The sequence below is a fragment of the Mercenaria mercenaria genome, chromosome 15, assembly GCF_021730395.1.
Source record: "Mercenaria mercenaria strain notata chromosome 15, MADL_Memer_1, whole genome shotgun sequence".
Lineage (NCBI taxonomy): Eukaryota > Metazoa > Mollusca > Bivalvia > Venerida > Veneridae > Mercenaria > Mercenaria mercenaria.
The window spans coordinates 24,346,604-24,361,225 of record NC_069375.1 but is presented as its reverse complement, the minus strand read 5'-3'; the positions used below and the strand labels follow the sequence as shown (position 1 = coordinate 24,361,225).

General features: G+C 34.7%; 1 protein-coding gene across 18 annotated transcripts in view; it reads right to left on the bottom strand.

The window, feature by feature from the left end:
• Positions 1–7,370: 7,370 nt before the first annotated feature.
• The window catches only part of LOC123548533 (spectrin alpha chain-like), a 59,336-nt gene continuing 52,084 nt past the window's right edge, over positions 7,371–14,622 (bottom strand). For 14 of the 18 annotated variants that reach the window (XM_045335856.2, XM_045335908.2, XM_045335936.2 and 11 more), the window contains 8 exons: positions 14,043–14,155; positions 13,440–13,460; positions 11,471–11,525; positions 10,788–10,882; positions 10,111–10,266; positions 9,449–9,595; positions 8,724–8,871; positions 7,371–8,273 (listed from right to left, as the gene is read on the bottom strand). In XM_045335856.2, the coding sequence (XP_045191791.1) occupies positions 8,148–8,273; positions 8,724–8,871; positions 9,449–9,595; positions 10,111–10,266; positions 10,788–10,882; positions 11,471–11,525; positions 13,440–13,460; positions 14,043–14,155 (861 nt within the window). In that variant the 3' untranslated portion in view covers positions 7,371–8,147. The remainder of the gene's footprint in view (positions 8,274–8,723; positions 8,872–9,448; positions 9,596–10,110; positions 10,267–10,787; positions 10,883–11,470; positions 11,526–13,439; positions 13,461–14,042; positions 14,156–14,622) is intronic. The other 4 variants (XM_045335893.2, XM_045335926.2, XM_045335975.2 and 1 more) reach the window with 1 other exon arrangement.

Here is a 14,622-nt window from a genome sequence, read left to right as displayed (position 1 = left end):
GGAGGCAGCCATTTTAGTGGGTTTATGACGTCATTTACACACTGCTGAATTCTTTATTTAGCAAATAACCTTTTAAATAGAGTAATTTTCATATGTTTTTTGAGTGTAAGGTGTAAAACATGATAATTTCTTTCAATAAAGCTGGTAAACTAGAGAAATTATTTTACAGAAATAAGTAAATACAGTTCAAATGTGTATCTAAAAATTTAGTAAATCCGCCATTTTATTCTTGTTGCTATAGAAACAAAATGGCCGCCAATTTTACCAAATATTTAAATTCTCATAACTTTCTCATTTTTACTCCGATTTTGAAATTTCTTTCACTTCTTTAAATGATTTAAGAAATCCCAGCTGACGAAATTAACGTAAGAACAACGTTGCCCTTCCTTTTAATTTTTGATAATTGTAGAATGTTCCATTAAATAGAAATTTAATGAAATATCCTGAATTATTTAGTTAAAAACTTTGTCTAAACACACACGAAGTTCTCACACGTGTATCTTTCATTCCCGTCGGAACGAGCTCCGAAATACCATCATAGTTTTGCCAAACATCCTGAATTAGTTATGTATCAGCATGTTTGAAAATAAAAAAATAGTAGTCGCTTCGTGCTTTCATAATCTGATATCAGATTTTAAAAATAATCAAGACAGGGTCGATCTTGAGGACTGAGGTTATGCCAAGATTGAATTCCTTGACTTCTGTTTTCAAAACATATTGTGTCTCAGCTGAGTTTGATAATGAAACTTAATTAGTCATTGATATCAAAATTGCATGTTAAAATTAAAATTTTAAATTCATTATTATTTTCAAGTGACTATTCTGTATGGATGGTCAGTCTCAACTGGAATGTAATATTTAAGTACCAGTAAAATTAGGTGTTAATATTTTAATCTCAAACCCATTTGAGACCGAAAATTGTTTTCTGGGAAGTCTCCATGGTCAAAATGCCGATAATATTAAAAAAAAAAACATTTATGGGCAGTACATGCAAAGAATTGTCAACGAAATTAAAGTTTTGACTTAGTCAACTCCATTGACACCGTTTGAGCAATTCTGTTTGGTCATTCCATACAACCAGCATAGTAGTCGAAATTTATCATTATTGACAAAGCTTTGTAGGACCACATTCGTAACAGATCGCATTTGTAACAGGTGTTACAAATGCGATCGCATATGTCACAGGTGTTACAAATGAGATCGCATATGTAACAGAAATCAAACACATACGTAACAATTTTTGAGACGAATGTGATCGATGCCGATTTTTGATGTGACATCTGATCACATTTGTCACATGTCATTTTCGATCGGAAAAATTAACAAAAAAGTGCATTTTTTACATCTGAAACACATTTGTAACATGTTTTAGCTCACTTGTACGAAGTGACAAAGTAAGTTATTGTGATCACCCGTCCGTCCTTCCGAAGTTCGTGACGCGCCTAGCTAAAAAAATATTTGATATAAATTGATGAGTCTTTACCATAATAAGAACTTGCGCACCTCCTATTTTTCGTCTGGCTTGGGCCCCTATTTCTAGAGTTATGGCCCCTGAAATAGTCAAAATGCACATTTTCACCTTGTGACACACCTAGCTCAAAAAGTATTTGATATAGATTCATGAAGCCTTGCATGAGTCTTAATCATGATATGAACTTGCGCGCCTCCTATTTTTCATCTGGGTCCGCCCCTGTTTCCAGAGTTATGGCCCCTGAAATAATTAAAATGCACATTTTCACCTTGTGAGGCTCCTAGCTCAAAAAGTGTTTAATATAAATTATTAAACCTTGCATAAGTCTTTATCATGATATGAACTTGCGCACCTCCTATTTTTCATCTAGGTCCGCCCCCAATTGCCAAAGTTTTATGGCCCCTGAAATAGCCAAAAATGTACATTTTCACCTTGTGACGCGCCTAACTCAGAAAGCATTAGATATAAATTGATTAAACCTTGCATGAGTCTTTATCATGATATGAATATGCACACCTCCTATTTTTTGTCTTCAGAGTTATGGCCCCTGAAATAGTTAAAAATGAACATTTTCACCTTGTGACACACCTAGCTCAAAAAGTATATGATATAAATGGATGAAAACTTGCATGAGTCTATATCATGATATAAACTTGCGCATCTCGTATTTTTTGGCTGGCTTCACCCCTTATTTTTAAAGTTATGGCCCCTGAAATAGTCAAAAATGTACATTTTCACCTAATTACGTGCCTATCACAAAAAGTATTTGATGTAAACTCGTGAAACTTTGCTTGAGTCTTTATCATGATGTGACTATGCACTCTTGGAATTCTTCTTGAGAATCTTAGCGCTTATTACAGAGTTATTGCCCTTGAAATAGCCAGAATAAAGGATTTTTTTGTATATTGCCTAGAATAATGAATCCTTTTCATAAAATGTTTGTTGAGGCTATACCCCCTTAAGACTGCAAACATTTGAATTATTACCCATTATTTGTGACAAATGTACCAGTAGGGGAGGGCGTGGGGGGGGGGGGGCACACCCTGTTTTCTAGTTGTTTATTTTGATTTTGACTAAACTTGCACACCACTTATATATCTGTAAGATCTCGGTTCCTTTCAAAAACAACCGTTTTTGCACCATTTGACTTGGAGTTACAGCCCCTGAATTGGCAATAAAATGCTGAATTTATCCTTGTCAACAGAATGGAGACTACATTTATTATTTGATTTTTATTAAACTTGTATAGGATCTTACTTCTTTTTAAAACAGTCATATCGCGCCATTTGTCTCGGAGTTATGGCTGAAATGGCAAAATGTTCTTATTTTAGTCTTGTGAACACAAAAGAGACCATATTTATTATTTCATTTTGACCAAACGTGTATAGAAGTTATATATCTATAACATCTGGGTTCCTTGCGGAAACCAGGTATATAGCACCATTTGTCCTGGGGTTATGGCCCCTAAAATGACAAAATTTGCTGATTTAAGCATTGTGAGCATGGCAGAGATCACGTTTATTATTTGATTTTGACGAAACTTGCATTGATGATATTTATCATTAATATCTTGCTTTTTTTTCCTCGAAAACAAGCCATATCACGCTATTTGTCTTAGAGGTATGGCCCCTAAAATGGCAAAAATCGCAGATTTAATAACATGTATTGTGTAATATTACTCATGTGAGCGATAGTGGGCTATGACGGCCCTCTTGTTAGTTTGAGGGATATTTCCGGTCAGGTTAATATCTTGGTACTGATTTGTTATCTGGTAATTAAACTTGGCAAGAATACCGTTACCATGACTGGTCTATTCATAGTAGCATGGTACTACATGTATATGTCACTTATAAATTTCCTATATCGGTTTTGGTTTGTAAGATTTCATTTTTACTAAATGCATGAATATATGAATATGTATGATTAAAGGGGAAGATGCACACCACATGCAATCCCTGTTCAACTTTTATAATCGGCAAATCGCTGGTTGTATCCCTTCAACAACAAATAAAATGCACTAAAATCAAGATCAAGGCAGTCTCAACTAACATAGAAAGTCTTGTAAAAGCTTGTTTCCGTATAACAACGGTTATATATATATTTATGTATACTTTAAAATAGTGAGTAGCTTGACTATTCGTAGACTGCTCATGGTTATTGTTCTGACCCTGATGTCTTCGGCGTCCACGGGTTCGCTGTAAGATAGGTTTTTCTTTTTCGTTTTGTTTATCTTTGTCAATTCGCATTGCTTTAAACATCAATAAAAAAAACTTATACTGACGACAATGGATACATCAAATGAAATATGTCCAATATGCGAACTTTATTGTATCATATTTACTAAGAGTGTTTTCTTGCCAGGCCTGGTGTCTGCATTCGTACGGAAACAGTCTTACTTTGTATCTCTATAGGAGCGGCACGAGTAACTCGTCGGTGAGGGTGGTGCAGTGGATAGTTTTGCAGATTACGAAACCGACGGAGCTGGTTGAATTCCCAGTCAGGGCCGGCATTTCCAAAGATATTGTATCTCTCATACACCCTGTTAAAACCTTACGTGTATCGGTGTGTTTCTGAATTAGGGTCAGAAAATTTCATATTCAGGTAGAATAAGCCTTTTTTGAAATAACAGCGAACGGTGTGGGCCCTGGTCAGACTGCGCGGATGAGCAGGCTGATCTGGGCCCACACTGGTCTTAAAGCCTCAAAGATTCCCGAAGGCCCATTTTCTCATGATACGGCTCAGATAATTGTATGACGTCATTGACATCGGCGGCGACGACGCTGACTTGTGATGGGGCTTATGGCAGTCATTTAATGATGTTGCGATGACAACCAACTGATTGAACATTCGCAGTATAAAACTCAACATGATACATATGTGCTTCTCATGTCAACCCCCATGTTGGACAAACACATTCGTAACACATTTTGCCTGTTACGAATGCGATCGCATATGTACGAAATATGTTACAAATGCGATCTGTTACGAATATGGTCCTAGGTAGAGAACCTTTCGAACACATGCATATATGGTATGTGTAGATACTCGGCTTCAGGGAACTTTAACAAATATAAAAACTCATGAAAACTAAAGTCCTATATTTGTTTAAAAATTCAAACTGTAGCCATCACGTATATCATGATAAGGTGACCGAGAAGAGTGAATGAATTCAGTACAGTATAAAACTGAGTGTGTAGGGTTTCAAATGGTTGAGAATATATAAAACCACGTGTGACATTTTTTTACCGCTGTGCATTAAAATGTCACCCATCGTATCGTATATTTGCGCGTTGTGTATTCAAAAATGTGCGTCGTACAGCAGCATTTAGCGTCGCGAGTGCAATAATACGACACTACAGTGACTCATGTTTTCTTATACACTATATACATTCTTTGATACCAAATATTCAATTAACAAACAACTTGTAACATATGTTTTGTGATCTAAAATAGGTGAAACTCTTGCGGCACTGGGGAAGAGAATCTGTCTCCTCATAGGGAGTCCTGCATTATACGGTATTTTGAACGTTGAATCAACAACCGTTTTCACTGCTAGCGGATACTGGCTAGAACCTCACGAAATTAACAGTAAGCATAAATAAGTTACAGCCCTTCAAATCACAGGTGCTAGACACATAATCAAATATTTTACTTCATAGGCCTATATATGTTTATAAGAATTTTACTTCATAGGCCTAAATATGTCTACAAAGAGCTATAGTATTTTATAGTTTTTTGATGTATATAAGAATATTCTTATACAATATATAGGCCTATGAAGTAAAATATTTGATTATGTGTCTAGCACTTGTGCTTCAAATAAAAGCGATACATGTTGTATTCTGTCACGTGAACTGGTGTACGGCAAAAGTAAAAATGGAGGACGTGGATGGCTCCTTATTTGTTCACTGATTTCTTTGTTAATATTTCCTTTAGGGGAGACATTTTGTCGTATAATACGGCACTGACATTTGTCTTTCATCAGCTGTATACCATTACCTCAGACGATGGCTCGATTTTCTAGACTGTCCTTGAATGCAACAAAAACAACGGAAAATAAATTGAAGCGAAAAGAGACTTTTTTTTTCAATTTTTCTTCCCTTTCTTGCACGATTTCTGCCATTTTATAAAGTGCACATAGACTATGTACATAGACAAAACGTTTATATCAGCCAGTTCCCTGAAAACCGCATTTTTCTTTAAAAAATACTCATTTTAAATTTTGCCAAGTGTACGGACAGAAGGCCGAGGTTATTCTGTCGGTGTACGGACAGACGTCGGCCAAAAGTCTACGGTAATAAGACAGAAATTCAAAGGTTTTCCTACGAAATTGTGTACGTAAAGAAAACAAAATCCTGACACGATCACTAATTGCCTACAAATTTGGAAGGATTAATCTAGTCTATATTTCGGCATTTAGTGCTGCCAATTTTCACTGTTTTTCAAAACAACAGCTTCAATCTCTCTAAGCCGTACCGAATTTTAAAGATTATTGAAAAATTAGAATGAACATGTTTCTGTTTTTAGCTCATCTGAATGATGTTTAATATATTTGCACATAATCTGATAGGTTTATTCTTTCATACACTTGCTTTAGAAGACCTTAATTTGTTGGGAAGGAAAGTACAGAGATTATAGTGTTTTGTTTTACCAGATCATGTGAGCTAACCTGAACAAATGAATATACTAGCTGTAATTTTCTTTCGATTTATCATTATATGTCGAAACGGATGCCTTCATAGCAAATTCTTAATTCTGCCATATTTTAAATAAATCAGAGTCTAGTCATATATCAGCCTAACACAAGCTGTGCTATGGTTCGAATCACGGACTGGGGATGTTTTCACCAATTTTGTGAATAGTTCTTCCAGAAACATGGTAATAATTTAATGAAGGCCGGATTTAGTTTAAATATTGGTCAAAATGTTCACAGAAAACATCACTAAAATGATCTAAAATTGCCGAAACAGCTAAATTTCCTAATGATCCACAGCCTGCTATTAAAGGCTCAGATAACATAAGCGTTAAAGGTATTGCATGAATAAGGGTTCTGTTTTTTGCACTCAGAGCGTACACCTAATAACCTTAAGAGACCGCACGGAAAGGATGAGCAACGCATTTCTTATTAGTCCACTGTTAAAACTCCACTTCATATATTTTTACTCGATATTGACCAAAACATGAATTATTCGTGGTTCTATTATTCATATACACGTGCCAAGTGTATAGCACCGATACACGCGACGCCGTCTTTTCTGAGAGCCAGTACAGGCCTCTTAGTTAGGCGAGAGACACTTAACCGGCTACATACACTTCAAAAAAATTATCTTCATCTCAGTGTTTCATAATCGCATATTGCAATTTAACTTTGAATGAATGTACATTCAACAACTGCCTCCTCCAAATTCTAGCTCTAAAAATATTCTATAAAGTTGTGCAACAAATTGAAAATTGTTCCAGTATCCTTTGGAAGAATAGAAGGGAACCAAGCAAAATAACGATAGTCTGTGAAATGTACAACACCCCTCACAGCCCATAGCCCTGGCTCGGGTAGAACTCTGGTCACACAGCAACAAAGTTATGAACGCAGGTCTTGGTCTCATGGCCAAGATAAGCTGAGAATATTATGCTTTACTGTAGGTCTACCCTTGTCATGCTAAACCCGACTTATTCTGCCTTTGCGACCAGTGTAGATTATGATCAGCCTGCACATCTGTGCAGTCTGATCATGATCTGCTCTTAGTATTTTTTGGTAAGCACCCCTTTTAACAGTTAACGGTTCTGTCCAAATTGAAAGATGGACTAGTTCATTATAGAAATTTAGCAGGGCAAGGGTTAAAACACCATCAAAACTTGGTAAAAGGACACGTACATACAGAAACAAATAACTAACACAAACTTCAAATAATTTTTTTTATTCAGATCTTGCAACTAAAATAATGATGTTCTTTATTATTTTTTGCCGTGTTGGAACAAAACATGCAAAATTAAGTACAGTATTTGGAAAACATACTTCTAACTTAAACAGAAGTAAGATGCTGGTATAATTAAACACAACATGTAGCTGGCTTGATTTACAGATACAATGATGGTGTTACAACATTTTTGAAGTTAGTTTTTTTTCATAACAGTTTAAAATCCTTTTTTAAGTATGTTTAAATATATTTTATTTAGGGTGATTACAGAGTTATTCTAATTCATTTTTTTTAAATTCTTTAATAAACTGAAGAACTATTTTCAACATGATTCTACCAAATATTTTCAACTTTGTTGAAGTCGAGGCTGCATATTAACTTAGGTGCTTAAACCATCACCAAAAATACAGAGCACTGCAAAGAATATCATAATATAATATGTCAATTTTTCCATTTCTTTCAAGTTTTCTTAAATGATTTCTCTGCGTTTATTGCTGGAAAATTTTCTCTTAGTCAAAGAAGTTTAAATATAACTGTATTTTTTCTGTTTATGTATTTATATCTAGTCTGGAAAACTGCATAGTTTCCCACAAGTCAAAATTATTTATTTTTTCCATGTATTATATCTGGTTTAGATAATTTTTCTTAAAAATGTTCTATTTCCCTCTACAACTGTAAGCACAAATAACATATTCACTTGCCTATATTATAACACGTATATTACTGTATATATTAATAAAGCAACAAAAAGTCTATGTATGCTAGTTGACAAACATGGACTGGGTAAAATCAGCGTAGTCATATGCGTCTGGTATGGTGCGTCCTGTCCGATCCACATACGGTTTCATACGCCCTATACAATAATCCGCTTGTTCCTTTGTAAGGTTCTGAAAAAGGCAGAAAACAAATTATACAAATATAACAGTGTACATTTAAAAGGATTTTGTTTTGGTATTCTTTAATAATATTTTACATGCAGATATGTGGCAGAATTTCATATTTTTTGTCAAGTATTCAACCTAAATCTCATTCAAAAGAAAAACGTTCAAAAGATAATTATAACATATAAGACAATTTATAGATAGAGACAAGTTCGCCCGACAAGTTAAAAGGACTAAAAAAATGTCAATTAGTAATTACTAAAACATTTTATCATGTTTCAAAGTACTGTTTAAAACATTCTTTCTATTCTCCATAAGTTGTTTTATCTTTTATTCTCGTGGGAACTTTTACTTGATTACAATCTCTTTAACCAGTGCTTGAGAAAAAGTCAAGAGTTCTTCAAATTGAGTTCTTCAAAAACAAAAAACTATAGAAAAGTATCTTAAAAGACTTACAGCATACAGCTCTTGTGATGTAATAAATGGTTTTTCTCCAGAAGTTAGAGCTCGGAAAGCTTGTTCCACTTCCGAGCTCGACTGGACGTTCTCTGTCTCTCGGCTAATCATAAATGCCATGTACTCCTGTAGTGACACATGCCCATCCCTGCACAACACAAATACATGTTAAGACATACTGCAAGGACTAGGTTCAGGCATTTAGATAGTGTTATTGTTGACAAAAATTTCTTTAGCTATTCAGTGAAAAGTTTATAAATCAACCGTTATTTCTTCGTATACAATTGTTCACACCTATTAATTGGTAATGTCAAGTCACTGTCATTTAAATTTTATAAGTTTACTTGCATTATAAATCTAAAAGCCTATGTTACTTTTCGCAGGAATTTAAATTTAAATCGTAAGAATGTAAATATATTACTCTGTGAAAGCGTACACAGTTTAAGTTCTAATGGTTACAGAATGTGAAACTCAAATTCAGGCATGCATAAATTCACTGTTTTCAAACATTACAAGAAAGTCACCATTTTTTGTGGGGTGAGGAAGGTATATCACACAGACACAGTTTACATTTTAAGGTGACTTTCAAGCTTTCAATATTCGAAGAAGACCCTATGACCAGGCAGTTGTACAGTTATGCACTGTGTTAGAACCATCAACTTTCTGTAAGTCAGCTGGATAAGAAGTCTGTCATAATATCATTTACTTTAAATCAAGTATCTTACCTGTTAGGATCGACCATGTCGAGGATTGCCTGGAACTCTGGGTCCACCTGTCCGTCCTCCACCACTGGAAGATCGTAGCCGAGGGCTCGGAGACAAGACTTGAATTCCTGGTGATCTAATTTACCAGACTTGTCTTTGTCAAAATGTCTGTAATTTAAAATGATTTATTTATAAAAATTTATTGCACATAATACTACAATGTAATCTGATCTCAAATTTTTCAAATATCATAGCTGTGTATATATATTTTATTACATTTTATACAGTTAATGAAGGGAATTTTTAGATAATCAGGTACTAACTTTATTAAACACAAATATTAATTCACACCAAAAAGATATTTGTAATTGGTCTGCTACCTACACTGCAGTAACAAACTGTCTGTCTATTTTTTACTTGTTGCTTTGATTTTTGACATTTAAGCAAGTGCGTATCAGAATAAAATCTCTACACAGATACAAGTTCAGTATAGTAGTTTATATTCAATAACTGACTGCTAAATGACTTGCATTCAAATGAGAAAAAAAACCTGAAATCTTCAATCCCTTGCAACAAATTTTATCTTTGTAGCACCAAATGCAAATCTTGGTCAGGGCAATTAATTTTTCACACACAAGTGCAATTGTTTACAGTGTACTATAAAAGTACTTTCTACAACTTACTTGAACATCATGCTGAACTCACGCAGGGCGTCCTCGGACACGCCACTTCTGTTACGAGCCTGGATCTGTTGTTCAAGATTATGCTGCATTCTCATACCAAGCTGGTCCAGCTGATCCCACTGCTGAGCTAAACCAACTGTACTATGTTCTGTGTACCTGAAAAAGGCAGGAAAGCAGAATATAGTTTTATATTATTCTCAAACTATATCCCCATCCCCCCAATTCTGAATACTAGTCACTCTAGTCTTACTTCCTGGAAAAAATCTGGTTCGAAGGCTAGGTTTTAGCATGATCTGACTGGTTGTTTCTTGACATTCTTTCAATATTCACCAGCAATAAATTTGCATTCTAATACTATTTACATAACTTAACTCTAGAGCTTGCAATGCAGTCTCAAGGTACAGTGGATCCTACCTACAGCCACTGAGACGAACAGTCTAAATCTTATACATCACTGCCCTTGCTCTCATTAGATGAATAGAAGATATTTTAATTCAATTTGCAAGTTTTGCTTTTGAAAATGATTTTTACTATCTCAAATTGTTCTATTAGCATTCCAATTTAACTATTTCAGCTTACTGTCTACAAATAAGCCATACACAAGGCACTTTACAGAAGAATATCAGAACTGGCATTTCTGCAGCTTGTATTTTTAAAGTTGTTATATGCGACAATACCTATTGTCAAGAATGAGCCGTTCCTCCATGGCCGCACCAAGATCTTCAATACGCTTCAATTGTCCCTTCTGTGATCTCACTTCCACTGCCTTTTTCTGAAATGCAGAACATTTTTTTTCTAAATTTTAAGTTGATTTTTTGGTCAAGTTTTTTAAAGTTGCGTCAACACATTTTACACTGCATGGTTTTCTTTCCAGCTTCAGTGGTGAAGGAAAACCTCAGACGCTACTTTTAGTAGCATTCCAGGCATGGATAGTAACATGGTTTGAACCACCAACCTTTTGTAAGTCAGCAATATGGAAGAATACTACTAGCAGAAAACCTGTGACAGGAAGCACTTTTAACTATTCCACAAGGCACAACATCATTTATAATGTAGAAGTTGCAGCTTTTTGTCCTATTCCTTTTACGAATGCAAATACATTTGAAAATCCTTCTTAATCATTATCTGAACTTACCATCAAAGATTTCCTTATTTACATAACAAATTAACAGACTGAGATAATTTATTACCATGTATATTTCAATATAAGATTCTGGTAAATTAAAACACTTAATTCTTGTAAAATTAAACTTTGCTGTAGTGCATTTTTATGCAGCAAAGCCAAATCATCAATTTACATCTTTTAAAACCTTAACTTCTCTATTTTCCCATGAGCTATTACTTCGTTTCTACTCCTTACCTTTGTAGCTTCCAGCTGATCCTCCAGTGTGCCAGAACCTTCCATCATAGATGCCCTGAAAGATACCCAACAAAAGAACTGATCCACTGCTGCAACTCATTACACAATGCGAGTATTTATCTACTGTCTACACACATATAAATACTAAACCTCACAAAAGTAATAAATATACAACAATGAAACCAAGAAAAAGCAGAAAAAAAGCTAACAATTTAAAAACATTAACATAAAACTCTTTAAGGCATCAATTTTTCCTAGAAATCCTTTAATTCTTGTAATTCAAATTCTGTGAAGCATCCATCTCTTACATGAACTACTTACAGATTCAGACAACTAGTGCCTGACTGAACAACCTGCAAATTCATTTTCAGTTGAGTTCAGAACTCTTAGATAATTGTTTAAAACCAACACAAATTTATTACACTACCAAAAAAAACCCCAAAAAACTCTTGACATATCTTATCTGAAGATTGGTGGTATACAATTTCAAAAACGTTTAGATCAATAAAATTCAGGGCCTTAAAACATACATATTTTTCATCAGTACATATGCAGAGTATATACAGAAAAACACCATGCAAAGGCTCTATGTTCTATTTATAACAAAGGCTAATGGTTTTAGTAGAAAAAACGAGATTCATGTTGTCATCATTAGTGCGGAAAATGCTAAAGCCGTCTACATCATAACCTGTCATAAATCTCACAAAATCAAAGACCAAGCAGTTGCATCAATTACGCATGACATTTCTAGACAAGGAGACTGTTTCATTTAAATGCCATTAATTGGGGTCACAGCAAATTGCATGCCTCTGCATTAATTAACTGTTTGCTCGATCTGGGTTTTCAAAACGGCTTTCGCTGCCGATGTTGCCATTTGCTAAGTATTTGAAAATCTGGCAACAGTTTTAATCAGTTGGCAAAAATATCCTGTGTGTCAGCAACTTGCTGTCCATTTTTTGTTGATATTCGGATCAATGATAATATGCCAGACCGTAACTGTTGCCAGGCTCACATAAGCCTATCATTCCTATAAACATCAATTTCAAAGACTTAAGTCTTAGATCAATCATTCAAGAATTTAAATACAATCTTTTTCTTTTCATGCAGCAGAGATTTTGCTAAAGTTTAACTATATACAACAAAGAAACTTTGCTGTTACATTAACAGAGAGGCCTATATTCATCAAGCAGAGGACCTACATTATAGCATCAAAACAACAGCCGAGACATTTCTTTTTTGAAAACTAAGGGTATATAATTATGTAAAGGGTCTGCAGCTCTGTTAACTGAAATCATAGGGATGCATTTATATCAGAAGTCAACTAAACAACACTCAATTCATCATCAGAAACAGACAAGAGCTTTAAAGATTACTGTAATGCAGTTGTTTTTTTAAATAAAATGAAAAGCAAGCATAACCACAAACTTGCGTTAAAGCTTGCAGAAAGAATCATTTTAATATGTATGGTTTTCACACCATTTTCCAATAGTATTCAAGCTATATTTTGCAAAGGATTAAGTAGTTTTCCTGGATTCTGTACCAGTAAAAATCTCAGGTGAATGCAAAAGAAGTCTAAGTCCTTCATTTATATGAACATAGACACGTTTGGCATCCACCCCACAGCCTGTTCTCTGCCAGTGACTGACAACTAGAGATGCAGATTGACAAACCTTAGTTGCTCCGTCTTCAGTCAAATCATCATTGAGAAAATACACCACACTAGAGATTCAAACCTACCACCTCATATAAGAAAAAACTTGTGCTCTATCTTTGATCATTAAGCAAGTAACATTCACATACAGGCCCTGCTTTGCTATCACACCAATGTCAATTTTCGTATTATTGAAGTACAAAAACTTTGCCTTTCTTTTTTTTAAATTATTGCCTTATTCAATAAAACTCTTGTCTGTAAATTTAACAATCAGAATCATGTATCAAGAACATGCTTAGTGTTTTCACTGATATTAACCCTCCATCCAACAGCCACATCCTGTAAATTAAATACAATTAACAATACAAGTAAGAAAGAATCTGCTTCAAACACAGAATGATCAACAGTACTGCCTAAGGTCTAGTTTCACTAAAATTCCTGCTGCTAATTCCTTTCACTACATCGCAATTCCTAATTCTTTTAATATACTGTATGCAAGAACATTTTTCAAAAGCACATTAGGAACATAACAAAAGTATTTGTCATCAGTATCTTTCTCTATAAATAACAATCGCCTAATATTACAAATACTGGCCATCTTTAAATGTACGTCAATTTTCATCCAAGCAAGAAACTGGCCATAACTGCAATTTGTTTTTGAACTTTCAACGTGGCTGAACTTAAAATGTCTTAAACCTGAAGACAAAGCCAGTTATTTAGCACATTACAAATACAGTCAAGCCTGTAGTTATGGACCATGTTTGGAAGAGCCCACAACTGGCCTTTACTTTCATATAGTCTATTTTCAAATGTTTAATTACACTACAAATTTTAGAAATTACTTGTCTTCAGATCCAGGTAGACACAGATGGAGTATAACACAGGTCTGACAGTAAATATCTATGAAACAGCTATACATACCTAGTTTCTGTGAGCCAAGCATGGAAAGCGTTAGCAGCCTGGGCAAACTGTTTACGTAGCTGATCATTCTCCTCCTGTCTCTGCTGTTCATTAGCCAAGTCCACGTCCCTCTCCTATATCACAAATATAGATATGTTCTTGTCATTTGAAACTTTAAACAAACTGTTCCTTATTTATGATTGAAACAAAAAACTTTGTGGTATATCCCATTCTCAATGCAGTCTTTCAACATAAAGGTTTGCACTTTTCATGCTTTCGTTAATATAGATACCTGTAACTTTTGTACTGCATTAAGCTCATGACCACATTTCTTAAGAGGATTTATGCAGCTGCGAATCATATATGTACACAAACATTTACATGTCTACGAAATCTCAAATATTCTGTGGCGCTACTTGCCTAAAATGTGATTACAGACAAGCCCGTCTTTGCAGTCAACTGTATTAAGCATCCACTTGTTTTAAGTAGCCAGTAAGCTAACTTCCAAAAGCTGGCATTTTGTTCTATGTTCAACTTTAAAGCAGCCACATGCCTTAAACTGCCAGATTATATCACTACCTTGGCTGGCTGCCTGTAACAC